This window comes from Melanerpes formicivorus, unplaced genomic scaffold, assembly GCF_026170545.1.
Source record: "Melanerpes formicivorus ecotype bairdi unplaced genomic scaffold, bMelFor1.0.p_v2 SCAF_67, whole genome shotgun sequence".
In the NCBI taxonomy this organism is placed as follows: Eukaryota; Metazoa; Chordata; class Aves; order Piciformes; family Picidae; genus Melanerpes; species Melanerpes formicivorus.
Window position 1 is genome coordinate 2,999,737 of NW_027142419.1, and position 26,205 is coordinate 3,025,941.

Consider the following 26,205-nt stretch of genomic DNA (forward strand, 5'->3'; position numbering starts at 1 on the left):
CTGGCACTGCACCACCCCTGGCACTGAACCATCCCTGGCACAGCACCACCCCTGGCACTGAACCATCCCTGGCACTGCACCACCCCTGGCACTGCACCACCCCTGGCACTGCACTACCCCTGGCACTGCACCACCCCTGGCACTGCACTACCCCTGGCACTGCACACACCCTGGCACTGCACCACCCCTGGCACTGCACACACCCTGGCACTGCACCACCCCTGGCACTGCACCACCCCTGGCACTGCACACACCCTGGCACTGCACTGCCCCTGGCACTGCACCACCCCTGGCACTGCACCACCCCTGGCACTGCACACACCCTGGCACTGCACCACCCCTGGCACTGCACTGCCCCTGGCACTGCACCACCCCTGGCACTGCACCGCCCCTGGCACTGCACACACCCTGGCACTGCACCACCCCTGGCACTGCACCGCCCCTGGCACTGCACACACCCTGGCACTGCACCACCCCTGGCACTGCACCGCCCCTGGCACTGCACCACCCCTGGCACTGCACCACCCCTGGCACTGCACACACCCTGGCACTGCACCACCCCTGGCACTGCACTGCCCCTGGCACTGCACCACCCCTGGCACTGCACCACCCCTGGCACTGCACACACCCTGGCACTGCACTGCCCCTGGCACTGCACTACCCCTGGCACTGTACACACCCTGGCACTGCACCACCCCTGGCACTGCACCACCCCTGGCACTGCACTGCCCCTGGCACTGCACTACCCCTGGCACTGCACCACCCCTGGCACTGCACCACCCCTGGCACTGTACACACCCTGGCACTGCACTACCCCTGGCACTGCACCACCCCTGGCACTGCACCACCCCTGGCACTGCACTACCCCTGGCACTGCACCACCCCTGGCACTGCACCACCCCTGGCACTGTACACACCCTGGCACTGCACTACCCCTGGCACTGCACCATCCCTGGCACTGCACTACCCCTGGCACTGCACCACCCCAGCACTGCACAGCCCCTGGCACTGCACCGCCCCTGGCACTGCACAGCCCCTGGCACTGCACTGCCCCTGGCACTGCACCACCCCAGCACTGCACAGCCCCTGGCACTGCACTGCCCCTGGCACTGCACCACCCCTGGCACAGCACCGCCCCTGGCACTGCACCGGCCCTGGCACAGCACCATCCCTGGCCGTGTCCCTGCAGACAGCCTCCTGGAGAGCTGCTGCAGGATCAGCTGCCTGCAGTGCCTGTGCTGGAGCTGCCCCAGCTGCCCCTGCAGCCTCCCACAGCCACCCAGGGCAGCAGCAGTGCCAGCTGCAGCCCAGCACCCAGGGCACTGCTGGTGGCCTTCAGAGCCTGCTGCTGCTGCTCAGCCTCTGAGCCTGCTGCTGGGTTGAAGCCACAGAGTGCTGGGAGGGACCTCCAGAGCTCACCCAGCCCCTGCCAGGGCAGGGCACCCAGGGCAGGGCACAGGACACATCCAGGAGGGGTTGGAGGCTCTCCAGAGCAGGAGACTCCACAACCTCTCTGGGCAGCCTGCTCCAGGCCCTGCCACCCTCACAGGGACAAAGTTTTCCCTCCTGTTCCTGTGGCTCCTCCTCTGCTCCAGCTGCCCCCAGTGCTCCTTGTGCTGTGCTTGGCCAGCCCTGAGCAGAGCCTGGCTCCAGCCCTGCACATCTTGATCCCCAGCACTGAGGGCAGCCCTCAGGCTGCTCTGCTCCCAGCTCCCAGCCCCAGCTCTCAGCCTCTCAGATGTTTCCTGCTCCTGGACACCACTTCCCCAGGTGCCAGGGGATGGAGGTGAGGAAGCCTCAGCCCCAGCAGAGAGCAGGCTCATGGCATGGGTTGGGTTGGAAGGACCTCGAAGATCATCCAGTTCTAGCCCCTGCCATGCCCAGGGACAGCTCTGAACCAGGCTCAGCTGCTCAGGGCCTCATCCAGCCTGGCCCTGGACACCCCCAGGCAGGAGGCAGCCTCAGCCTCCCTGGGGCTGAGCCTCCCCAGCCCCCTGCTGAAGAGCTTCCTCCTCAGCTGCACTCTGCCCCTGCTCTGCCTCAGCTCCAAACCCTCTCCCCTTGCCCTGTCTCTCTTGAAGCCTGCTCCTCACAGCTCCTTCCCCAGGGTGTCCAACCCCCACCCAGGCCTGGGTCCCTCACCAGAGCTCCTCAGCTGGAGGTCTCCTTCCCAGAGTGCAGTCCCTGTGGACCCTGCTGGCTCAGCCCCAGCCTGAGGCTGCCTGAGGCTTGCTCTGGGCAGAGCCAGCCCTGGGGCAGCTGCCAGGCCCTCTGCTGCCCTTCCCTCCCCTCTGTGGGGACTTCACTCCTGCTGCCAGGGGCAGAGGGTGGCTCTGAGGCATGTGGGGAGCAAGGAAGAGCTTCCCTGGAGCTAATGAAGCCTCATGGCAGCTCCTAGATTGAGGTTTTCTGCAAGGTCTTCACCCTGTGTCCCTGGGCCAGAGCCCCTGTGCTCCCCCAGGGGCAGCACCTGACACCAGCCCCCACTGCCCACCACCAGCTGCCCAAAGCAACCTCTGGGGCTGGGTCCAGCCCAGAAAAGCCTCAAAGGCAGAAAACAAATCCTCAGCAGCAGAGCTGTGTCCAAGTCTCCTCAAGTCAGAGTGGGTTGGGCTGGAAGGGACCTTCGAGCTCAGGCAGTTCCAGCCCCCTGCCATGGGCAGGGACATCTCCCCCACCTCCAGCCCAGGCTGAGCAACCTGCTGCAGCCCTCAGCACTTCCAGGCTGGAAGCCTCCACATCCTCTCTGCACAACCTGAGCCTCACCCCCAGCAGGGGAGAATCTGCTCCTAACATCCACCCCCAGCTTCTCCCAGTGTGGAGCCATCACTCCTCACCCTGGCACCCCCAGCCCCTGCCCAGAGTCCCTCTCAGCTCTCCTGCAGCCCCTTCAGGGACTGGAGGCTGCTCTAAGCTCTCCCTGGAGCCTTCTCCTCTGCAGGCTGCCCAAGCCCAGCTCTCCCAGCCTGGCCTCCCAGCAGAGGCTTCCACCCTCCCAGCACTGCTGTGGCCTCCCCTGGTCCCTGTCTGTGCTGAGGGCTCCAGAGCTGCCCCAGCACTGCAGGGGAGGTCTGAGCAGAGCTCAGCAGAGGGCAGAATCCCCTCCCTGCCCTGCTGCCCACCCTCTGGGGCTCAGCCCAGGCTGGGGCTGTGCTGGCAGTGCTCAGTGCTGCCCATGCTGAGCTGCTCAGCACCCAGCACCTCCAAGCCCTCCTCCTGCCCAGGGCTGCTCCCAGCCCTGGGTTTGTGCTGGGGACTGCCTGAGCACAGCTGAGGGATGATGAAGCACATTCCTCTTGTGGCTCCACTGAGCTCCAGCACCAACAAACCTCTGCCCCAGGGGAGGCCTCTCCCTGCCCCCCTGACCTGGGAGCACCTTGACTGAGAGGCAGAAACAAAAGCCCAAGCACAGCAGGGCCGAGCAGCAGGTTGCCTGCAGCTGAGGGCAAGGAAGGGTTAACAGCCTGGAAGCCTGGGCCTGGATCCCAGCTATTCATCCCAGGCACTATTAATGTTTACCACTTTTCTCAGAAAAGGGGGGAAAAAAAGCAAGAGAGAGAAGAAAGGGAGGCCTGGGGGGGAGGGGAGGCAGGGGGGAGGCAGGGGAGGAGGCAGGGGGGGGAGGCAGGGAGGGGAGGCAGGGAGGGGGCTGCTGCCAGAGCAGCCCTGCCCCACTGCAAGGCTGTAGCCAGAGCAGGAATGTGCTGCCCGATCCAAGCTGCTGTTCAGCTGCAGGGCTCAGCCAGGGGCAGATCCTGCACTGCTGCAGGCAGCAGCTCCAGCAGAGGCCTCCTGCTGCTGCAGGGCTGCACCACTGCAGTGAGGGGCAGGGGGGACACCACTCTGCTCCACTGCAGGCCCCCAGGGGCTGCCCCCACCCACCCCCTCCCAACCGCTCCCTAAGCCCACAGTGAAAGGTCTGGGGCATGGGGGAGCCAGGGAAGAGATGGGGGAGCCAGGAGAGGGATGGGAGAGACAGGGAAGGGATGGGGGAGCCAGGAAAGGGAGGGGGGAGCCAGGAAAGGGAGGGGGGAGCCAGGAAAGGGAGGGGGGAGACAGGACAGGGATGGGGGAGACAGGAGAGGGATGGGGGAGACAGGAGAGGGATGGGGGAGACAGGGAAGGGATGGGGGAGACAGGAAAGGGATGGGGGAGCCAGGAAAGGGAGGGGGGAGACAGGAAAGGGAGGGGGGAGACAGGAGAGGGATGGGGGAGACAGGAGAGGGATGGGGGAGACAGGAGAGGGATGGGAGAGACAGGAGAGGGATGGGGGAGACAGGAGAGGGATGGGGGAGACAGGAGAGGGATGGGGGAGCCAGGAGAGGGATGGGGGAGACAGGAGAGGGATGGGGGAGACAGGAGAGGGATGGGGCAGCAACCTGGCCCAAAGCAGAAAGGGGAACAGAGGCTTCCCCTGCAGCTCTGGGGCAGAAGACCTTGAGCAGAGTGAAGGAAGAGCTGAGGCACAGGGATGAGGCACAGGGAGGAGGCACAGGGCTGAGGCACAGGGAGGAGGCAGAGGGAGGAGGCACAGGGATGAGGCAGAGCTGAAGCACAGGGCTGAGGCACAGGGATGAGGCAGAGGATGAGGCACAGGGATGAGGCACAGGGCTGAGGCACAGGGCTGAGGCACAGGGAGGAGGCACAGGGAGGAGGCACAGGGCTGAGGCACAGGGAGGAGGCACAGGGCTGAGGCACAGGGATGAGGCACAGGGAGGAGGCACAGGGAGGAGGCAGAGCTGAGGCACAGGGAGGAGGCACAGGGAGGAGGCACAGGAATGAGGCACAGGGCTGAGGCAGAGGATGAAGCACAGGGAGGAGGCACAGGGCTGAGGCACAGGGAGGAGGCACAGGGATGAGGCAGAGGATGAGGCACAGGGAGGAGGCACAGGGAGGCAATCCTCTCCAGACTCTCCAGGCACCCTGGGGATGGCCACCAGCTCCACCAGGGAAGCCCCAGGAGGGTTTGCTGGGCTCCAGGCCTCCCTCTCCCCTCCAGCAGCAGGCCTCCTGCCCTGCCCACACTCCCAGCTGAGAATCTGCTGTTCCCCTCCACACTTCTTGGGTTACCTTCTGCAGCCTGCTGAGCTCTTTCCTACACCTTCACAGCAGGGCTGGGAGGGCTCTGCCAGGCTCCTGCTCTTCACAAGCAGCACTCATGTCCTGCAGAACCTCATCTCCTCCCTTTCCCCACAGGAAAGGCCTGGACTGGATGCTCCCTGAGCTCTTTCCCAACCTGGCTGACTCTGTGATGCTATGACAAGACTTCTGGGGAAGGCCTCAGCCCATCCCTTGCCTTGGAAGCAGCTCTCATGCCCTCTGCCTGCTTTGGGCCATGCAGGTCTGGTCCCCCAGAGGCAGCACCTCATGCTCTGAGCTGGGCTGTCCAGCAGGGAGAGCAGGCAAGGCAGCACAGGGAGAGCAGGGAAGGCAGCAGCAGGGAGAGCAGGCAAGGCAGCACAGGGAGAGCAGGGAAGGCAGCAGCAGGGAGAGCAGGCAAGGCAGCACAGGGAGAGCAGGGAAGGCAGCAGCAGGCAGAGCAGGGAAGGCAGCACAGGGAGAGCAGGCAAGGCAGCAGCAGGCAGAGCAGGGAAGGCAGCACAGGGAGAGCAGGGAAGGCAGCACAGGGAGAGCAGGGAAGGCAGCAGCAGGGAGAGCAGGGAAGGCAGCAGCAGGCAGAGCAGGGAAGGCAGCACAGGGAGAGCAGGGAAGGCAGCACAGGGAGAGCAGGGAAGGCAGCAGCAGGGAGAGCAGGGAAGGCAGCACAGGGAGAGCAGGGAAGGCAGCACAGGGAGAGCAGGGAAGGCAGCACAGGGAGAGCAGGGAAGGCAGCACAGGGAGAGCAGGGAAGGCAGCAGCAGGCAGAGCAGGGAAGGCAGCACAGGGAGAGCAGGGAAGGCAGCAGCAGGGAGAGCAGGGAAGGCAGCACAGGGAGAGCAGGGAAGGCAGCACAGGGAGAGCAGGCAAGGCAGCAGCAGGGAGAGCAGGCAAGGCAGCACAGGGAGAGCAGGGAAGGCAGCACAGGGAGAGCAGGGAAGGCAGCACAGGGAGAGCAGGGAAGGCAGCAGCAGGCAGAGCAGGGAAGGCAGCAGCAGGCAGAGCAGGGAAGGCAGCACAGGGAGAGCAGGGAAGGCAGCACAGGGAGAGCAGGGAAGGCAGCAGCAGGCAGAGCAGGGAAGGCAGCACAGGGAGAGCAGGGAAGGCAGCACAGGGAGAGCAGGGAAGGCAGCACAGGGAGAGCAGGGAAGGCAGCACAGGGAGAGCAGGGAAGGCAGCAGCAGGCAGAGCAGGGAAGGCAGCAGCAGGGAGAGCAGGGAAGGCAGCACAGGGAGAGCAGGGAAGGCAGCACAGGGAGAGCAGGGAAGGCAGCAGCAGGGAGCAGGCAGAGCAGGCAAGGCAGCAGCAGGGAGCAGGCAGAGCAGGCAAGGCAGCAGCAGGCAGAGCAGGCAAGGCAGCAGCAGGGAGCAGGCAGAGCAGGCAAGGCATGGGCAGGAGATGTCTCACCCCTCCCCTGGACCACCTGCAGCCATCCCTGCACAGGGAGCATCTCCTGGGCCTTCAGCCTGCCAGCAAACAGATGCCTCAGCCCAGCCCCCACCTGCCCCCTCCTTGCCCTGGCAGCCTCCCCCAGCTCCAGCCTCAGCCTTCAGGAGGCCAAGCAGCAGGCACAGGGTGCAGAGGGCAGGCTGGCATCAGCCCTGGCTCCGGGCTGCACTGAGCAGGCTGGGAGCAGCTAATCCTCAGCAGCTGCAGTCCCCACCACAGCCTGGTGGGATTCACAACGTGGAGAGGTCAGCAAGGAGCAGGAGGGAGAGGAATCAAAGCAAGGGGAAGAAAGACACATCCCAGACAGGGAGGGAGGAGAGGGAGAAGCCCAGGGAGCAGCAGCCACAATGGGATGGAGCTGAGGCCGGCTGGGAGCGTTCACATTGTCACCAAGCCTGCAGCAGAGGCAGAGGAATCCCTGCTCTGGGCCTGGGGGGAGCCAGGGGATGTCAGCAGCTTCCAGGGGGAGGGGGGAATGCTGCCCACTCCAGCAGCAACTCAAGGTGTCAGGCAGCAGCCAGTCTGTCAGGCTGGCACCCAGCCCAGGGCTGCCAAGGGGGTGGCTGTGGAGCAGGGGACAGCACAACTCCCCCTGCACAGCTGGGGGGCTGTGGGGTGCCCAGGGGGGGCTGCAGAAAGCCATTTGTCACAGCAGGCAGCCTTGGCCATTTTAGGGCTGCCACAGCAGCCTCAGTGGCAGACAAATAAGGCTGTGCCAGCCCCAGGCCTGGCTCAGCACACCACAGCACGGTGGGGGTTGGAAGAGACCCCCAGAGCTCATCCACCCCCAGCCCCCTGCAGAGCAGGACCACCCAGGGCAGGTCCCAGAGCGTTCTGAGGCTCCCCAGAGCAGGAGACTCCACAACCTCTCTGGGCAGCCTGCTCCAGGGCTCTGCCACCCTCCCAGGGGGAAAAGAAAGGCTGGCAGGGAGGTGGGAGGAGTGGCACTGACCTGGCTGTGGCTGTGGGAAGAGTGGCACTGACCTGGCTCTGGCTGTGGGAGGAGTGGCACTGACCTGGCTCTGGCTGTGGGACACAGAGCAGGGCAGCTCAGCCTGGGCTGGGCTCTGCTGCAAGGCCCAGAGTGGCAGAGAGGTCCCAGGGCACAGCCACACTGCTGCCTGCACAGGAATGCTGCTGCAGAGCTCAGAGCTCAGCACCCTCAGGCCTGGCCAGCAGACCCCTGCTGCACTCTGGGCTCAGAGCAGGGAGGCTCTGCAGGGCAGAGCTGCTTCTGCTCCAGCCAGCAGAGCTGGACCCTGCCTCTGGCCTGCTCCACCTTGGTCTCAGTCCCAGGATCACAGGATCACAGATTCACAGAGCAGAGCTGCTTGGAAGAGGCCTCCAGGCTGACCCAGCCCAGCCCTGCACCCAGCACTGCAGGCTCAGCACCAAACCATGGCCCTAAGCCCCAGCCCCACAGCTGCTGGAACCCCCCCAGGGCTGGGCACTGCAGCACTGCCCTGGGCAGACCATTCCAGGGCTGAGATCCCTGCCAGGGCAGAAATCTTTCCTGATTCCAGCCTCAGCCTCCCCTGGGGCAGCTTGCAACCATTGCCTCTGCTCCTGGCCCTTGGCACCAAGGAGCAGAGGCTGCCCCCTCCTCAGCCCAACCTCCCTGCAGGGAGCTGCAGAGAGCAAGGAGGTCTCCCTCAGCCTCCTTTCCTCCAGCCTCAACCCCCCCAGCTCCCTCAGCCCTCCTCTAGCCCAGGGGCTCCAGGCCCTTCTGCAGCCTGGCTGCCCTGCTCTGGACACCTCCAGCCCCTCAGTGTCCTTCCTGCAGGGAGGGCCCAGAGCTGAGCACAGCTCTCCAGCTGTGGCCTCCCCAGTGCTGAGCACAGGGGATGGTCACCTCCTGGCCCTGCTGGCATGGCAATGACCCAGGAGAACACCCAGAGCCTTCCCAACCGATTCAGCTGCTGCCATGGAAGCTGCAGTGTGGTGAACCCCGAAGCTGATGAGCTCCTGGAGCACAGCTGGGGGTGCAGGGCAGGGGATGTGCACTGCACCAGGAGCATGGGGCTGCTCACACCTCCAGGGACAAGGATCTGGACCACAGCCCTGATCTGCTCCCAGTCCCACTGGGAAGGATGAGCATCCTTCAAGAGGACCCAGAGAAACAGCACTGCCCAAATGGTTCAAGCAAAGGGGGGGAAGAGGGAAATCTCAGCATCCCCCCTGGCACCCAGCTGATCACTGGGGCTCAGTGATTCTGCTCCAGCAGTGCCAAAAGCCCTACCAGAGGAGCAGGGGCCAAGGAGTACTCTCCAACAGGCCCAGAGAGGGCAGAGGTGTGGAGATGGATCAAGCTCCCTGAGGTACAGGAGTGAGGGGCAGCCCAGGGCAGGGGCAGCACAGGGAAGCTTCACTCAGCAGCTCTCCATCCCTGGAAACTTTCTTCCATCACAAGTGGCAGTGCCTGCAGCAGCTCCACCTGCACTGCTGCCTGCAAGGACCTCAGCAGCCCTGGGGGCTTACAGGCTGGGGCTGGGGCCAGCATTGTCAGACCCAAACCAGGCCTGGGGCCACAAACAGCCTGCCACAGTGATGGGATGGGAGTGCAAGGCAGCCAGGACACAGCCTTCTGCAGCACAGCCCCCCCAGACCTTGGCACAGCCCCCCAGCCCCTGGCACAGCCCCCCCCCAGCCCATGGCACAGCCCTCCAGCCCCTGGCACAGCCCCCCCAGCCCCTGGCACAGCCCCCCCAGCCCATGGCACAGCCCCCCCAGCCCCTGGCACGGCCCCCCCCAGCCCTTGGCACAGCCCTCCCAGCCCTTGGCACAGCCCCCCCAGCCCATGGCACAGCACCCCCAGCCCATGGCACAGCCCCCCCAGCCCTTGGCACAGCCCCCCCAGCCCCTGGCACGGCCCCCCCCAGCCCTTGGCACAGCCCCCCCAGCCCCTGGCACAGCCCCCCCAGCCCTTGGCACAGCCCCCCCAGCCCATGGCACAGCCCCCCCAGCCCTTGGCACAGCCCCCCCAGCCCATGGCACAGCACCCCCAGCCCATGGCACAGCCCCCCCCAGCCCTTGGCACAGCCCCCCAGCCCCTGGCACAGCCCCCCCAGCCCATGGCACAGCCCCCCCCAGCCCATGGCACAGCCCCCCAGCCCTTGGCACAGCCCCCCCCAGCCCTTGGCACAGCCCCCCAGCCCCTGGCACGGCCCCCCCAGCCCCTGGCACAGCCCTGCTCCACTCTGACACCCAAGCACAGCACAGCTGGGACAGGTCCCCACTGCCTCCCACACCTCTGCAGCGGAGGAAATGCTCTGAGCCCACGGCAGGGCCTTGGAACTGGATGATGCTTGAGCTCCCTCTCCACCCACCCCATGCTGTGACTCTGTGAGTCCCTGGCACCACTGCTCCTGCACCCACAGCCCCAGCACACAGCAGGTGATGGCAGAGCTGCCGTGCTGGACCTCAGAGCAACAGGAAAGCAGCAGCAAGGGAGGGCCATCACCTGCAGGATCACAGCCAGAGGGCACAGCCCCAGCAAAAGCAACCAGCCAGCCCTGCACAGCCCCAGGCTGGGGAGCCCAGGCACCAGCTGCTGCAGCAAGCACCCTGCAGGTCACCCTTCTGCCTTTAGACAGGGGCTTGGGGCAGGAGCACCCAGCTGGGGAGGGGCTGGGACTGGGCTGTGGTGGTGGTGGAGCCTGACAAGGCCAGCAGCAGGCTGGGTGCTGGAGCTGTGCTCAGGTCCTCGCTCCTGGCTCTGCTGCCCAGGGAAGGAACAGGAGGAAGGCAGTGCAGGCTCCAAAGGGGACACACTGCTGAGCCCTCAGGCTCTGCAGAGGGGTGGCCCAGCTCCACCTTGAGCTGGAGAAGGCAGGTGGCAGCCTAGAGACCCCCTCGGTGAACAGGTCCCCCCCGTGCCCAGCACACCAGCAGCTCCTCTCCTCCCCAGTGACCCTCAGGGGGGGTGGCACAGGGCTCTGACAGCAAGACAGCGTCACAGGCAGCCCTGCAGGGCAAGCCCCATCCCCTGCCACCACAGCAGGACCAGGGCTCCCTGCACTCTGTGCTGCAACAAAGGAGAGGCTGCTGCGAGCACGGGGAGCAGGCGCAGGGGCAGATGACCTCCAAAGATGGAGAGCAGCTGGAGGCAGGGTTGGAGAGCTGGGACCAGCCCCCTCTGAGCAGGCAGAGACCCTGGCAGGCAGCTCTCGCCCCCGTCCAGCCCGAGCAGGGAGCAGCAGCACAATGGCTCTGCCGCGCTGCGGAGCGGAGCCAATGCGCTCGGTGTGCTGCATGGGAGGGACGGGCGGGGTGAGGGGGAGGCAGCAGACAAAGAACAGGGAGATGGAGAAGAAAGAGGCAGGCAGGGAGCAGGGGAAGGTGAAGCGGAGAAGCGGGAGGATGGGGCTGGGGGAGGCGCATGGAGCCCCTCGCCAGCGCAGCAGAAAGGAGCGGGGGGGGGAGGGGGAAGGGAGGTGGGGAGGGGAGGGGGGGAGCGGCAGGCAGCCCCTCGCAGGGCCCTGCGGGGTTGGCCAGCAAGGCCTAGCAAAATGAAAATCTCTTAACCACACAGAATTGTTAACTGCTCCCAAATCCTTTTGTGCTGGGGCCGCAAGCTTAGAGGAGCTTAAGCTGTTAGATGCGTGAACTTCCCCCGTAAATATCCCCCCGCCGGCTCCCGGCGCGGAGCAGCCCTCCGCGGAACGCCCAGCGGCTCCTGCCGGCGCCCCCGGCCTCCCCCAGGGCACAGCCGCCGCGACCCCTCGGGGGGCAGGGACGGGCAGCCGGCTCCCCGCGCCCCCCGGCGCTGCCCGCGCCCTGCGAGAGCGCTCTGCCGCCGAAGCCGGCTCGGATTTGCTTTTGTTTGGCTTCTGGAAGGGGGCCCAGATTCCCTCCCAGCCCCGCGAACACGACCAAACCTGCCGGCCACATGTACGAGGGAGCCCCCACAGCACGGGGAGCGGGGCGGGCAGGGCAGGGGGGCTGCGCAGGACGCGGGGCTGCACACCCCACACACACACACCCCCCGCACCCCTTTGTCCAGCTGAGCTGGGCAGCGGAGCCCCTCCTCTGCCCGACCGAGCGGAGGTGAGCAGCCCCCTCCCCAGCCCTCGGCGGGGCTCGCTGTGGGGGCTGGGCGAGGCTGGGGATGCTAAATCTGTCCTGCCAGCCTCGGGGCTGGCTCCTCTCCCAGTCCTCACTCCTCTTCTGGGGGCTGCCGGGGGAAGCTGCAGGGGGTGTCCCGGCCTGGCACAGCCCTGGGGTCCCATCCTGCCCCGAGCGCACAGCTCCACACGGGACGGGGAAGGGGAAAGGGAAAGGGAAAGGGAAAGGGAAGAAGGCGAAGGCGAAAGGGAGGGGAAGGGGGAGGCAGCGCGGCCCCGGAGCCAGCTGCCCCATGGAGACGGTGGTCTGCCGGCCGCGGTGTGATTGATGAGTGCGGGGAGCGCGGGGCCGGGCGCACGCCAGCACCGGCTGCAGCAGCAGCTGCCGAGGTACCGGACCTCCCAAAACCCTGCTGCTGCGGCTGCTGCACAGACAAAGACGAGACCGGGACTCTCCCTCCCGCTCTGCCTTCCCCCCACCTCGGCCCCCAGCTCCCGCCCGCTCTGCCTCCCCTCCCGGCCCCGCCGGCTCCGTGCACGGAGCCCCGGGAGCCGCGGGGCACAGGCAGGGACCGTCCCTTGGCCGGGCTGGCAGCAGGGGCGGGCAGCCCCGAGAAGCCGTAGGTGCATCAGAGCAAAGAGCTGGGCAGGGCCGGGTCTGCTCGGGAGGGGAAGGCCAGGCTGGGGTGGAAAAGCTGACATCAATCACTTCGGCTTTCTGGGGCTGCTGGGAACGCTCCGCTCAGGCACCGCGAAACCTCTGTCCTGCCTGCCGGCGGAGCACAGCCACGGCTGCCTCCCCGGCCCCGGCACTGTCCCTGCCGCCGCTGGACGACCCTGCATCAGCCCCAGCTCGGGGCCAAGAGACGTTCAGCGGCCCAGCGAGGAGCAGCTCACAGCACACACAGGAAATGACACTCACGGCGCATCAGGACCTGTAGCTTGGTGCATGAGCACCCAGGCACCAGCAGGAGACGTGGTACAACCTCCAAGGGGAACATCCCACCTGCAGTCCCAACCAAGCATGCCAGAGACTGTCCCTTCCCCTCTCTGGAGAGTCCATCTCCCCACCACCAGCACCTTCCCCATGCCTGTTTGATGCTGCCTCTTCCCACTGCAAGACAGGAGGAGGCAGCTCCCTCCTTGTGCTCTGCAGCAACCACCAACCCCTCTGGACCTGCTGCCAGAGGCTGCCCAGCCCTGCTCAGTGCCAATGCCACCAAAACTCTCTTGGGATATTGATGTTCAGCCAGAGCAGGGCAGAGAAGAGTCTTTTCTCAATCACCCCAAGCCCACATGTGGTACAGAGTCCCTTGATAGCTCAGGACCATGCTGGCTTCATGGTGCTGAGCTGCTCTGAGCAGGTGCTCCCAGAGGCTGCTTTGAACATCTACAGGGGCAGGACAACATCTACAGGGCAGGAGACCTCTGACAGCTGAGGGAGCTCAGGGACCAGAGGCTCCCATGCTGTGCCTGAACAACCTGTGACCATGTCCCACCCTGGGTCATCACCAGGGAAAAGCTGCAGAGAGCTTGCTCCCTCTCACCACATCACCTTTGGGTACCTGCACTCCTGCTCCCCTCACCCCCAGAAGCATTTCAGCCCACACCAAGACACAGGGTACAGACCAAAGGCACAGCAGCCCCTCTGTTTTGGGAGGTGACTGCAGATCAGACATGCACCAGGGCTACACACACGTGTGTCCCTGCAAGACCTGCACAGAGGGCAGCAGCAACAGGCCAGCACCCCTGGACCTGGTGGCACTGAGAGCCCAGGCCAGCACCCCTGGACCTGGTGGCACTGAGAGCCCAGGCCAGCACCCCTGGACCTGGTGGCACTGAGAGCCCAGGCCAGCACCCCTGGACCTGGTGGCACTGAGAGCCCAGAGGCAACGCAGAGCCTCTGCAAGGGACGAATGAGCCCAGGGCAGGACGTGAGGAGCTGAGGAAGGTCCCAGCCTCCCCAGACGCTCTCCTCTCTGCCCTGCGCCCAGGGAGGTGCCTGCTGGGAGGCTCAGCTGTGAGCAGCAGCAGCAGCAGCAGCAGCAGCAGGCGCGGGGGGGGCCGGGAGCGCGGGGCCGGGCCGCGGGGCCGCGCCGCAGGTTACCTCTGCAGACGGTTCCGTTCTCCGCCGACTCGTAGCCCGGGCGGCACATGCAGCGCCCGATGGGCACCAGCCACTCGCCGTCGCCGTTGCAGTAGAGCTTGATGGGCACGTCCACCTCCTCGGCGTTGGCGATGCAGGTGCCCCGCGCCGCCACCAGCGAGGTGCTCTCGGCGCCCGAGAGGGTCTCCTGGAAGACGGCGCCGTTCTGGACCACCCGCGGGCACTTGCGGTAGAAGACGCGGACGGCGATCAGCGACATGCAGCCCCCGTAGTCCTGGAAGGCCAAGTAGAAGCCGCTCCTGGAGACGGGCCCGAAGCTTCGCACTTCCGTGTTGATCTTCATCACCCGGCCGCCCAGGTCCACCTGCGAGAAGCTCTCGTCGGCCGCGATGGTGTCCACCTTCATCCAGGGGTTCTCCATCCAGCTCGGGAAGGTCTTGGTGGCCGAGTCAAAGTCCGACTCGAAGTAGTAGAGGTTGAAGGTCTCCTTGCAGGAGCCGGGGACGTTGGGGATGCTGCTGCAGTCGCGGACCGAGAACTTCATCTCGACGTGGATGCGGTGGGCGCCGCGCCGCCGGATGTAGTTGGTGCGCAGCCAGTTGTTCTGGCTGGACTCGAAGACGTTGCACACCTGGTAGGTGCGGATGGTGTTCATGTTCTCGTCGTAGCCGCTCACCTCCTCCCACTGCCGGCAGGACACACGGCGTCAAAGGGCTGCTCCCGGCGCGGCTTCCGCACCCCCCCTGCCCCGCCCCCTGCCCCGCCCCGGCCCGGCCCCGGCCCCGGTCCCGGCCCGACCCCGACCCCGGCCCGGCCCGGCCGCACCACCTCCCGCCGAGCCCGGCACAGAACCAGTACAGGCTTCGGGCAGGTTGGAAAAGACCTTCGAGGGCAGCCAGGCCAACCTCTCGCCCAGCACCACCTCACCAGCTGCTCTGGCAGCGGGGTTGGACTTGGTGATCTTCGCAGGTCCCTTCCAACCCCTTAACATCCTGTGAGCTGTGAACCAAACCCTGGGTCCAAGGGCCTCATCCAGGCTGTTCCTAAACACCTCCAGGGATGGGGACTCCACCACCTCCCTGGGCAGCACATCCCAAGGGACAATCTCTCTTGCTGGGAAGAACTTTCTCCTCACCTCCAGCCTAAACCTCCCCTGGCACAGCTTGAGACTGTGGCCTCTTATTCTGATGATGCTTGCCTGGGAGAAGAGACCAACCCCCTCCTGGCTACAACCTCCCTGCAGGAGTTGGAGAGAGCAAGAAGGTCTCCCCTGAGCCTCCTCTTCTCCAGGCTAAGCAACCCCAGCTCCCTCAGCCTCTCCTCACAGGGCTGTGCTCCAGACCCCTCCCCAGCTTTCTTGCCCTTCTCTGGACACCTTCCAGCAGCTCAACCTCTTTCCTAACCTGAGGAGCCCAGAACTGGACACAGGACTCCAGGTGTGGCCTGAGCAGTGCTGAGCACAGGGCAGGATGAGCTCCCTGCTGGCCACACTGTCCCTGATGCAGACAGGTTGCACTCAGTGCTCTGAAAGGTCTTTCCCAACCTGGTTGATTCTCTTCCATTCTGTTCAGTCCCCAGCCAATGCCCAGTCTCTCTTGCTAGGAAGGATTTCTTCCTAACATCGGCCTGAACCTCCCCTGGCACAGCTTGAGACTGTGTCCTCTTGTTCTGCTGCTGGCTGCCTGGGAGAAGAGCCCAACCCCCACCTGGCTCCAACCTCCCTGCAGGGAGTTGTGGACAGCAATAAGGTCTCCCCTGAGCCTCCTCACAACAGGCAGCCCCACCGGTGCCCAGTGCCTCTGCCTGGCTCTGGCAGGCTGTGACCCACACTGCAGCCCAGGCAGGCTGCACACTGCAGGCAGCAGGTGAGCCCAACCCCCAGCAGAGCTCGGGGCCATCTCCCTGCCAGCAGCACCGTGCTCCAGGCCCCGGGTTAGGGCAGAGCAGCTCTGGCAGGGGGCAGGGCACGGCGGGGCCAGGCCTCTCCCCTGCAGGCAGCAATGTCTTTAGCAGGGCTCCTGCCCGCGGCAGAGGACAGGATGGAGCTCTGAGAGCCTCAGCTGCATGTGTGCAGTGCTTTTGTCTGCTTGCAGCCCAGTAGCAGTCACTGCTGCCCTCAGCCTCCACATTCTGGCCTGTCTCATGGCAGCTGCAGCTTGCAGAGGTAGCAGCATCAGCCCACACATGCCCCATGCTTCCACACAGCTCACACTGGCATCACTTCAGCATCTGTCTACAAAGTGACCCAGGGCTTGCTGCCTACAGCTGCTGGCTGCCTTGCCACATTCTGCTTTGGCTCTCCTGGCTTTGGGGTGCTCATTCTGCGCCCCACTGGCAGCTACTGACTCTGGTGCAGGGCCTCTCCTTGCTCTATGCCTTGATAACCCAAACGTCCTGTCCCCAGCATCCTTCCCTCTCCTGGGGAGGGGTCTGCAGCACAGCCCTGTGAGGAGAGGCTGAGGGAGCTGGGGTTGCTTAGCCTGCAGAAGAGGAGGCTCAGGGGAGACCTTCTTGCTCTCTGCAACTCCCTGAAGGGAGGTTGGAGCCAGGTGGGGGTTGGTCTCTTCTCCCAGGTAACCAGCACCAGAACAAGAGGACACAGTCTCAAGCTGTGCCAGGGGAGGTTTAGGCTGAAGGTGAGGAGAAAGTTCTTCCCAGCAAGAGTAATTGGCCCTTGGGATGTGCTGCCCAGGGAGGTGGTGGAGTCCCCATCCCTGGAGGTGTTCAGGAGGGGATTGGATGTGGCACTGGGAGCCATGGGTTAGGTGCCAGGAGGTGCTGGGTGTTAGGTAATAGGTTGGACTTGCTGATCTCTGAGGTCTTTTCCAACCTGGCTGATCCTATGAGCCTCTGCCTCTGGCAGCTGTGCTCCCAGGGCTGCTGTTACAGCCGTGGCAGGCAGCACCTGCAGCTCAGCAGCACAAACTGCACCAGGGCTGGCAGCAGGGCCCTGGGCTGGCAGCTGGCAGCCTGGCCCCAGAGCAGGCTCTATGGGAGACTCCTTGAGCCCACTGAGTATCCAGAAAGGGAGATGCTGGGCTGGATCCTGCTGGCAGCCCTCACCCCTTCCCCTTCAAGAGTCACCACGCTTTGGGGTCCCTCCTGCAGGTGTGCAGAGGCCCCGGCCCCAGCCGCCCTGACCCGGCCCCGGTGATGTCTGCAAGCTGCGGTAACGACCTCAGCAGGACAGCTCACAGCTGAGGCTCAGGCTCCCCCAGGCTGACTAACAGCTGACTGCCAGCTCTGGAGGATTCTCCACTGAGCTCTGGGCTGGTGTGACACCTCCCAGCCCTCCCCAGCTCTCTGCCCTTCCCCACATCCTTCAGTGCCTGAGGTTGCCTCCACGCTCAGGGCAGACCTTGGGGCAGGCGATGCAGCAGCCAGGGGCAGCCCTGCACCCGGGAGCAGCCAGCACTGCCCTGTTCAAGCACCCACAGGACAGAGGCTTTCAGGGGAGGAGAACCTTCCACTCGGCTCCCCAGAGCACCTCTCCCCTTCCTGGCAGGCAGAGCACCTCCCTGTGCTGCCCCCTCGCCGGCACAGCACCCTGGTGACGCTGGCAGGAGGCAGCAGGGTGCAGCCAGCCTGTGACACAGCCCCAGCCAGCTGGAACAGCTCAGGAACTGCTTCACAGAGCTGCTCAAGTGGAAGCTGAGCTCTTTCCCACGGACCTGAAACCCTGGGCACAGCCTTCCCCTGGACCATGACACCCAGGGCAGGGCAGGGCAGGGCAGGGCAGCACAGCCTGGGTCCAGCCCCAGCCCCAGCAGCAAGGTCTGCAAGGAAGAGCCTGCAGGAGCAGAGCCCCCCCAGCCCCCCAGCCTGCAAAGAGCCTCACAAGGGCATCCAGGACTGCAGAGGGAGGCCCAGGAGATGGGAGACAGATTGCTCCTGGCACATCAAGGCTAACAGCCCAACAGAAGGCTGTCAGGGAAGATCCCCAAGCAGCTCCAACCACTTCTGACTGGCAGGGGCTGCAAGGCTGCTGCCAGGGCTGGGGGAGGAGCAGAGCACAGAGCCAGCAGCTGCTGCTTGGCCACAGGGGCATTGGCTGTGCCGGTGCAGAGCTGCAGGGTCTCCCCAGACCTGAGGGCACTGCTTGGGAGGGGGATGGGAGAATCGAGGGCAAGGCAGAGGGAAGCAGCTCCTGCCCTGCCCTGCCCTGCCTCACCTGCAGCCCCCCTGACACCTGCCCCCAGGAGCAGCTCAGCCACCACGGGCAGGGCTGCCCAGGGGGGCTCAGGACAGGAGCCTCAAGAGCTCAGCCCTCAGCACATGGGGGAAGGGGAGGCTGCAGCTCAGGGAGGATGCAGGCAGGGCCTGGGGACACTGCCAGCACCATGGGGGCACTGCCAGTGCCATGGGGACACTGCCCCTGCCATGGGGACACTGCCACTGTCATGGGGACACTGCCAGCACCATGGGAACACAGCCAGTGCCATGGGGACACTGCCCCTGCCATGGGGACACTGCCAGCACCATGGGGACGCTGCCAGTGCCATGGGGACACTGCCACTGCCATGGGGACACTGCCACTGCCATGGGGACATTGCCAGTGCCATGGGGACACTGCCAGCACCATGGGGACACAGCCAGTGCCATGGGGACACTGCCCCTGCCATGGGGACACTGCCACTGCCATGGGGACACTGCCCCTGCCATGGGGACACTGCCAGCACCATGGGGACACAGCCAGTGCCATGGGGACACTGCCCCTGCCATGGGGACACTGCCAGCACCATGGGGACACAGCCAGTGCCATGGGGACACTGCCACTGCCATGGGGACACTGCCACTGCCATGGGGACATTGCCAGTGCCATGGGGACACTGCCACTGCCATGGGGACACTGCCAGCACCATGGGGACACAGCCAGTGCCATGGGGACACTGCCCCTGCCATGGGGACACTGCCACTGCCATGGGGACACTGCCTCTGCCATGGGGACACTGCCACTGCCATGGGGACACTGCCAGCACCATGGGGACACAGCCAGTGCCATGGGGACACTGCCCCTGCCATGGGGACACTGCCAGCACCATGGGGACACAGCCAGTGCCATGGGGACACTGCCACTGCCATGGGGACACTGCCACTGCCATGGGGACATTGCCAGTGCCATGGGGACACTGCCACTGCCATGGGGACACTGCCAGCACCATGGGGACACAGCCAGTGCCATGGGGACACTGCCCCTGCCATGGGGACACTGCCACTGCCATGGGGACACTGCCTCTGCCATGGGGACACTGCCACTGCCATGGGGACACTGCCAGCACCATGGGGACACAGCCAGTGCCATGGGGACACTGCCCCTGCCATGGGGACACTGCCAGCACCATGGGGACACAGCCAGTGCCATGGGGACACTGCCACTGCCATGGGGACACTGCCACTGCCATGGGGACATTGCCAGTGCCATGGGGACACTGCCACTGCCATGGGGACACTGCCAGCACCATGGGGACACAGCCAGTGCCATGGGGACACTGCCCCTGCCATGGGGACACTGCCACTGCCATGGGGACACTGCCTCTGCCATGGGGACACTGCCACTGCCATGGGGACACTGCCAGCACCATGGGGACACAGCCAGTGCCATGGGGACACTGCCCCTGCCATGGGGACACTGCCAGCACCATGGGGACACTGCCACTGCCATGGGGACACTGCCCCTGCCATGGGGACACTGCCACTGCCATGGGGACACTGCCAGCACCATGGGGACACCGCCACTGCCATGGGGACACTGCCAGCACCATGGGGACACTGCCACTGCCATGGGGACACTGCCAGCACCATGGGGACACTGCCAGCACCATGGAGACACTGTCAGTGCCATGGCAGCAGGGGCAAAACAACTGCTTGGGCTTTGGGACGTCTGGGAATCACCAAAGAGGCAATAAACAGCCGAGCACCCAACAGCCTCCATCGTCCAGGGGATGCTGGCTGCACCCAGCCCTGCCACTGCCCTCTGGGAGGATGCCCTGCCCTGTCCTGCCCCACTGGGAGGGTGCCCTGCCCTGTCCTGCCCCATGGGGGGATGCCCTGCCCTGCCCTGCCCCTCTGGGGGGAAGCTCTGCCCTGCCACTGCCCCACTGGGAGGGTGCCCTGCCCTGCCCTGCCCTGTCCTGCCCCATTGGGGGGATGCCCTGCCTACCCTGCCCCACTGGAGGGATGCCCTGCCTGCCCCACTGGGGGGATGCCCTGCCCTGCCCTGCCCCACTGGGAGGGTGCCCTGCCCTGCCCTGCCCCACTGGGAGGGTGCCCTGCCCTGCCCTGCCCCTCTGGGGGGAAGCTCTGCCCTGCCACTGCCCCACTGGGAGGGTGCTCTGCCCTGTCCTGCCCTGCCCTGTCCTGCCCCATGGGGGGGATGCCCTGCCTGCCCTGCCCCACTGGAGGGATGCTCTCTCCTGTCCTGCCCCACTCGGGGGGATGCCCTGCCCTGTCCTGCCCCTCAGGGAGCAGCTCTGGAGGCAGGGCAGTGTCACACCCGAGCCAGGCTCCCTGCAGGGCACCAGCAGTGCCGCACCCCCTGGGCCCCTGCCCGCAGGGGGGTGCCAGGAGCCGATGCCACCAGCAGCGCTGGAGCCTCCAGCTGGGCATCTCCCCCCCGGGAGCGGCCCCCAGCACCCTGCCCCCCCCTGCAGCCGGGAGCAGGGCGGGGGGGGGGCTCCCAGCTCCCTCCTCTCGGCAGCCCCCCCCACGGCAGCCCCCCCACGGCAGCCCCCCCACGGCAGCCCCCCCACGGCAGCCCCCGCGCCCCCTCGCCGCTTAATGAGCAGCCTGCGGCTCCCTCATTAGCGCCGGGTGCCCGCAGCCAGCAGCACAATGGCCGGGGGGGAGCCGGGGGGGGGAACAGAGGGGGAGCCGGGGGGCAGCCGGGGGGGGGAGCCGGGGAGGGGGCAGGGGGGGAGCTCGGGGGGGAGCAGTGGGGAGCCGGGGGGGGGAGCCGCCCCCCACCGCCGTGGGGCTCATGACGCGGGGCCGGCAGACGGAAAGGCTGCGAGGGGGGAGGCTGGGCCGGGGGGGAAAAGGACTTGACCCCTGCCCCGGCCCATTGTGTGCCCAGCACCCCCCCCCGAGTGCCCAACACCCCCACTCTGAGTGCCCAACACCCCTCTGAGTGCCCAACACCCCTCTGAGTGCCCAACACCCCCTGAGTGCCCAACACCCCCCCTGAGTGCCCAACCCCCCCTGAGTGCCCAACCCCCTCTGAGTGCCCAACACCCCTCTGAGTGCCCAACACCCCCTGAGTGCCCAACCCCCCTCTGAGTGCCCAACCCCCCCTCTGAGTGCCCAACACCCCCTGAGTGCCCAACCCCCCCTCTGAGTGCCCAACACCCCCCCTGAGTGCCCAACCCCCCCTCTGAGTGCCCAACACCCCCTGAGTGCCCAACCCCCCTCTGAGTGCCCAACCCCCCCTCTGAGTGCCCAACACCCCCTGAGTGCCCAACCCCCCCTCTGAGTGCCCAACACCCCCTGAGTGCCCAACACCCCCTGAGTGCCCAACCCCCTCTGAGTGCCCAACCCCCACCCCGAGTGCCCAACCCCCCCTCTGAGTGCCCAACACCCCCTGAGTGCCCAACCCCCCCTCTGAGTGCCCAACCCCCCCTGAGTGCCCAACCCCCTCTGAGTGCCCAACCCCCCCTGAGTGCCCAACCCCCTCTGAGTGCCCAACCCCCCCCCCGAGTGCCCAACCCCCTCTGAGTGCCCAACCCCCCCCCCCGAGTGCCCAGCACCCCTCTGAGTGCCCAACCCCCCCACTCTGAGTGCCCAACCCCCCCGAGTGCCCAACACCCCCTCTCTGAGTGCCCAACATCCCCCCTGAGTGCCCAACACCCCCCTCTGAGTGCCCAACCCCCTCTCTGAGTGCCCAACACCCCCCCCGAGTGCCCAACCCCCTCTCTGAGTGCCCAACCCCCTCTCTGAGTGCCCAACACCCCCTGAGTGCCCAACCCCCCCCCCCGAGTGCCCAACACCCCCTCTCTGAGTGCCCAACATCCCCCCTCTGAGTGCCCAAACCCCCCCCTGAGTGCCCAACCCCCCCTCTGAGTGCCCAAACCCCCCCCGAGTGCCCATCCCCCCCTCTGAGTGCCCTTTCCCCCCTTGGCAGCCAGGCCATGCTCAGGGCAGGGTTTCAGCCTGGCCCTAGGGGAGCAGGGTGGCAGTGCCAGTGCCAGTGCCAGGCTGCCCAGCAGCAGCTCTCCTCTCCTCCTGAAGGCTTTCCTTGGCCCCTGCCTTGCCCCTGCCAGGGCAGCCTGGGCTGGGGGCTGGCTGCAAGGAGGTGGGCAGGGGGCAGGGGGCAGCCTGAGCCAGCAGCTGGGCACAGGGGGCTGGGCAGCAGCCCCAGGCTCTGCCCCCAGGCACAGGGGGCAGGGCAGGGGGCTCCAGGCTGTGGCAGCTGGCACAGGCAGGGCTGGGCAGGGGCCTCCAGGCTGTGGCAGCTGGCACAGGCAGGGCTGGGCAGGAGGCTCTGCAGCCCCTCTGTGCCCCAGGCAGCCCCTGGGGGCCCTGCAGGTGTGGGGCAGGGCAGGAGAGGGAGGCAGTGCCCTGCCCCAGCTGCCCACACAGCACTGGTGGCCTTGGCATGAGCTCAGGGCACCCTTGGCACTGCCACTGCTGAGCCACCAAATGTTCCCCCCTGAGCTGCCAGGGGGGCAGGGCCTGGCCACAGCTGCTTGGGTGCCAGCCACAGGCAGTGCCCTCAGCCTGAGTGCCAGGCAGTGCCCCCAGCCCTGTGTGCTGTGCCAGGCAGTGCCCCCAGCCCTCTCTGCTGTGTCAGGCAATGTCCTCAGCCTGAGTGCCAGGCAGTGCCCCCAGCCCTGTGTGCTGTGCCAGACAGTGCCCCCAGCCTGAGTGCCAGGCAGTGCCCCCAGCCCTGTGTGCTGTGCCAGACAGTGCCCCCAGCCTGAGTGCCAGGCAGTGCCCCCAGCCCTGTGTGCTGTGCCAGGCAGTGCCCCCAGCCCTCTCTGCTGTGTCAGGCAATGTCCTCAGCCTGAGTGCCAGGCAGTGCCCCCAGCCCTGTGTGCTGTGCCAGGCAGTGCCCCCAGCCTGAGTGCCAGGCAGTGCCCCCAGCCCTGTGTGCTGTGCCAGGCAGTGCCCCCAGCCTGAGTGCCAGGCAGTGCCCTCAGCCCTGTGTGTTCTGAGTGCCAGGCAGTGCCCTCAGCCTGAGTGCCAGGCAGTGCCCCCAGCCCTGTGTGCTGTGCCAGGCAGTGCCCTCAGCCCTGTGTGCTCTGAGTGCCAGGCAGTGCCCCCAGCCCTGTGTGCTGTGCCAGGCAGTGCCCCCAGCCTGAGTGCCAGGCAGTGCCCTCAGCCTTGTGTGCTCTGAGTGCCAGGCAGTGCCCCCAGCCTGAGTGCCAGGCAGTGCCCTCAGCCCTGTGTGCTCTGAGTGCCAGGCAGTGCCCCCAACCTGAGTGCCAGGCAGTGCCCTCAGCCCTGTGTGCTCTGAGTGCCAGGCAGTGCCCCCAACCTGAGTGCCAGGCAGTGCCCCCAGCCTGAGTGCCAGGCAGTGCCCCCAGCCCTGTGTGCTCTGAGTGCCAGGCAGTGCCCCCAGCCCTGTCTGCTGTGCCAGGCACAGGGGCATCACCTGGGGCACTGGGGACAGAGTGGCCTTGGCCCCTCCCTGACCCCAGGTGGCTGCAGGGCAGCAGGGGGGAGCTGCACCCCCAGCCCTGTTCTGCTCTGCCAGTGCCCCCCCAGAGCCCCCTGGAGCCCCCAGCCCTGTTCTGCTCTGCCAGTGCCCCCCCAGAGCCCCCTGGAGCCCCCAGCTCTGCTCTGCCAGTGCCCCCCAGAGCCCCCTGGAGCCCCCAGCCCTGTTCTGCTCTGCCAGTGCCCCCCCAGAGCCCCCTGGAGCCCCCAGCCCTGTTCTGCTCTGCCAGTGCCCCCCAGAGCCCCCTGGAGCCCCCAGCCCTGGGCTGCTCTGCCAGTGCCCCCCAGAGCCCCCTGGAGCCCCCAGCTCTGCTCTGCCAGTGCCCCCCAGAGCCCCCTGGAGCCCCCAGCCCTGTTCTGCTCTGCCAGTGCCCCCCAGAGCCCCCTGGAGCCCCCAGCTCTGCTCTGCCAGTGCCCCCCCAGAGCCCCCTGGAGCCCCCAGCCCTGTTCTGCTCTGCCAGTGCCCCCCCAGAGCCCCCTGGAGCCCCCAGCTCTGCTCTGCCAGTGCCCCCCAGAGCCCCCTGGAGCCCCCAGCTCTGCTCTGCCAGTGCCCCCCAGAGCCCCCTGGAGCCCCAGCTCTGCTCTGCTGTCCCCACTGAGACCCCTCGGGGTGGCCAAGGCTCTGTGCCTGAGGGGCTGCCCCCTGCTGGGTCAGAGTGCAGCAGGAGACCCCCGGGCAGCCCCAGCCCCCCCCGGGCAGCCCCCAGACCCCCGGAGCCCCCAGCCCCCCCGGAGCCCCCAGCCCCCCGGCAGCAGGGACTCACCCCCGAGGGAGGATGCACTGTCCAGCCCAGCTCGGCCGTGGCTGTGGTGGAGTCCATCAGAGTCTCTGCAGGGAGAGGAAAGGAGGAGTCAGAGGCTGTGTGGGGAATGAGCTCAGGCTGCTGGGGTGGGGGAGGCCAGCCCAGGACTGCAGCCCCCGAGCCCAGGCTGCCCCCAGCCCCCAGCCAGGCTCCCTCCACACATCTGGGGAGGCTGAGGCTGGAATCAGGAAAGATTTCTGCCCTGGCAGGGATCTCAGCCCTGGAATGGTCTGCCCAGGGCAGTGCTGCAGTGCCCAGCCCTGGGGGGGTTCCAGCAGCTGTGGGGCTGGGGCTTAGGGCCATGGTTTGGTGCTGAGCCTGCAGTGCTGGGTGCAGGGCTGGGCTGGGTCAGCCTGGAGGCCTCTTCCAACAGCTCTACTCTGTGACTGCTTCCCCTCCCTCTGCCCATTGCTCCCTGGCCCTCCTGCCTGCTGCAGGGCTTGGTGCCCTTGCTCTCCTTCCTCCTCACACCCCAGCACCAGGGCACCCCAGGTGAGGAGCCAAGGCTCAGCAGGCTGCCTCCAAGGCCTTCCCATTTCTTCTCCCCCAGGTGGGCACTGCTCTCTCAGCAGCCCCATGGCAGGCAGCACCCCGGGCAGGGGCTAGGAGCAGCACTGGCAGGGAAATGGAAGCAAGGTGGAAGCTGAGCTCCCAGCTGAGTGGGGCTGACTGAGGTCAGGGGATGCCTGCAGTGAGCAGCACAGAGGAGAAGCTGCCCTGAGCCACAGGGGCAGCAAAACACAGAACCAGGATGGTTTGGGCTGGAGAAGGCCTCTGAGATGGATGGGATGGGATGGGATAGTATCATAGAATCAGTCAGGGTTGGAAGGGACCACAAGGCTCAGCCAGTTCCAACCCCCCTGCCATGGGCAGGGACACCCCACACTAGAGCAGCCTGGCCACAGCCTCAGCCAGCCTGGCTGCAAACACCTCCAGGGCTGGGGCCTCAACCACCTCCCTGCACAACCCAGTCCAGGGCTTCACCACTCTCATGGGGAAGAACTTCCTCCTCCCCTCCAGCCTCAATCTCCCCACCTCCAGCTTCATTCCATTCCCCCTAGTCCTAGCACTGCCTGAGATCCTGAGCAGTCCCTCCCCAGCCTTCCTGGAGCCCCCTGCAGATCCTGGAAGGCCACAATGAGGTCACCTCAGAGCCTTCTCTTCTCCAGACTGAACAGCCCCAACTCCTTCAGTTTGTCCTCATAGAATGGAATTAGAATAGAATAGAATAGAATAGAATAGAATAGAATAGAATAGAATAGAATAGAATAGAATAGAATAGAATAGCATGGAATGGAATGGAATGGAATGGAATGGAAGGAATGGGATAGGATAGGATAGGATAGGATAGGATAGGATAGGATAGGATAGGATAGGATAGGATAGGGTAGGATAGGATAGGATAGGATAGGATAGGATAGGATAGGATAGGATAGGATAGGATAGGATAGAATTAACCAGGTTGGAAAAGACCTCAGAGATCACCAAGTCCAACCTCTCCCCCAGCACCCTCTGATCACCTAAACCATGGCCCCAAGGGCCTCATCCAGGCTCTTCCTATACACCTCACCAAGTCCAAACTTCAGCCTGAGCCTAGGGAGCAGAGCCCAACCTCCACCTGTCTCCAGCCTCCTCTCAGGGAGCTGCAGAGGGCAAGGAGGTCTCCCTCAGCCTCCTCTTCTCCAGGCTCAACACCCCCAGCTCCCTCAGCTGCTCCTCATCCTCCCTGCAGCTCATCAGCCTCCCAGCACTGAGGGATTGCCACTGCAGGCAGCAGCAGGCTGGGCCCAGCTGCACTGGTGGCACTGGAAGGGATGCCCAGGTCATGGCACCCCGGTGAGTCACAGACCAGGCCAGACAGCCCCCCCAGAGCCACCCTGGACAGACAGCTCCAGGGGTGCTGCACCCAGCCTGGGCAGCTCTTCACCCTCAGCTCTGCCCTCACAAGCTCACTGCAGCCTGGGGTGCAGTGCTGGCATGCTCAGAAGAGAGGAGAGCAGTGCAGTGCTCAGGAGAGGCAGGCTGGAAACCATGC

The 26,205-nt window shown here is 66.1% G+C and overlaps 1 protein-coding gene across 2 annotated transcripts in view; it reads right to left on the bottom strand.

The window, feature by feature from the left end:
* Positions 1-26,205, bottom strand: part of EPHB2 (EPH receptor B2) — a 171,148-nt gene that overhangs the window by 88,489 nt on the left and 56,454 nt on the right. For both annotated transcript variants that reach the window (XM_068162820.1, XM_068162818.1), the window contains exons 2-3: positions 24,132-24,196; positions 13,717-14,401 (exon numbers count right to left, since the gene is read on the bottom strand). In XM_068162820.1, coding sequence (XP_068018921.1) covers positions 13,717-14,401; positions 24,132-24,196 — 750 coding nt within the window. The remainder of the gene's footprint in view (positions 1-13,716; positions 14,402-24,131; positions 24,197-26,205) is intronic.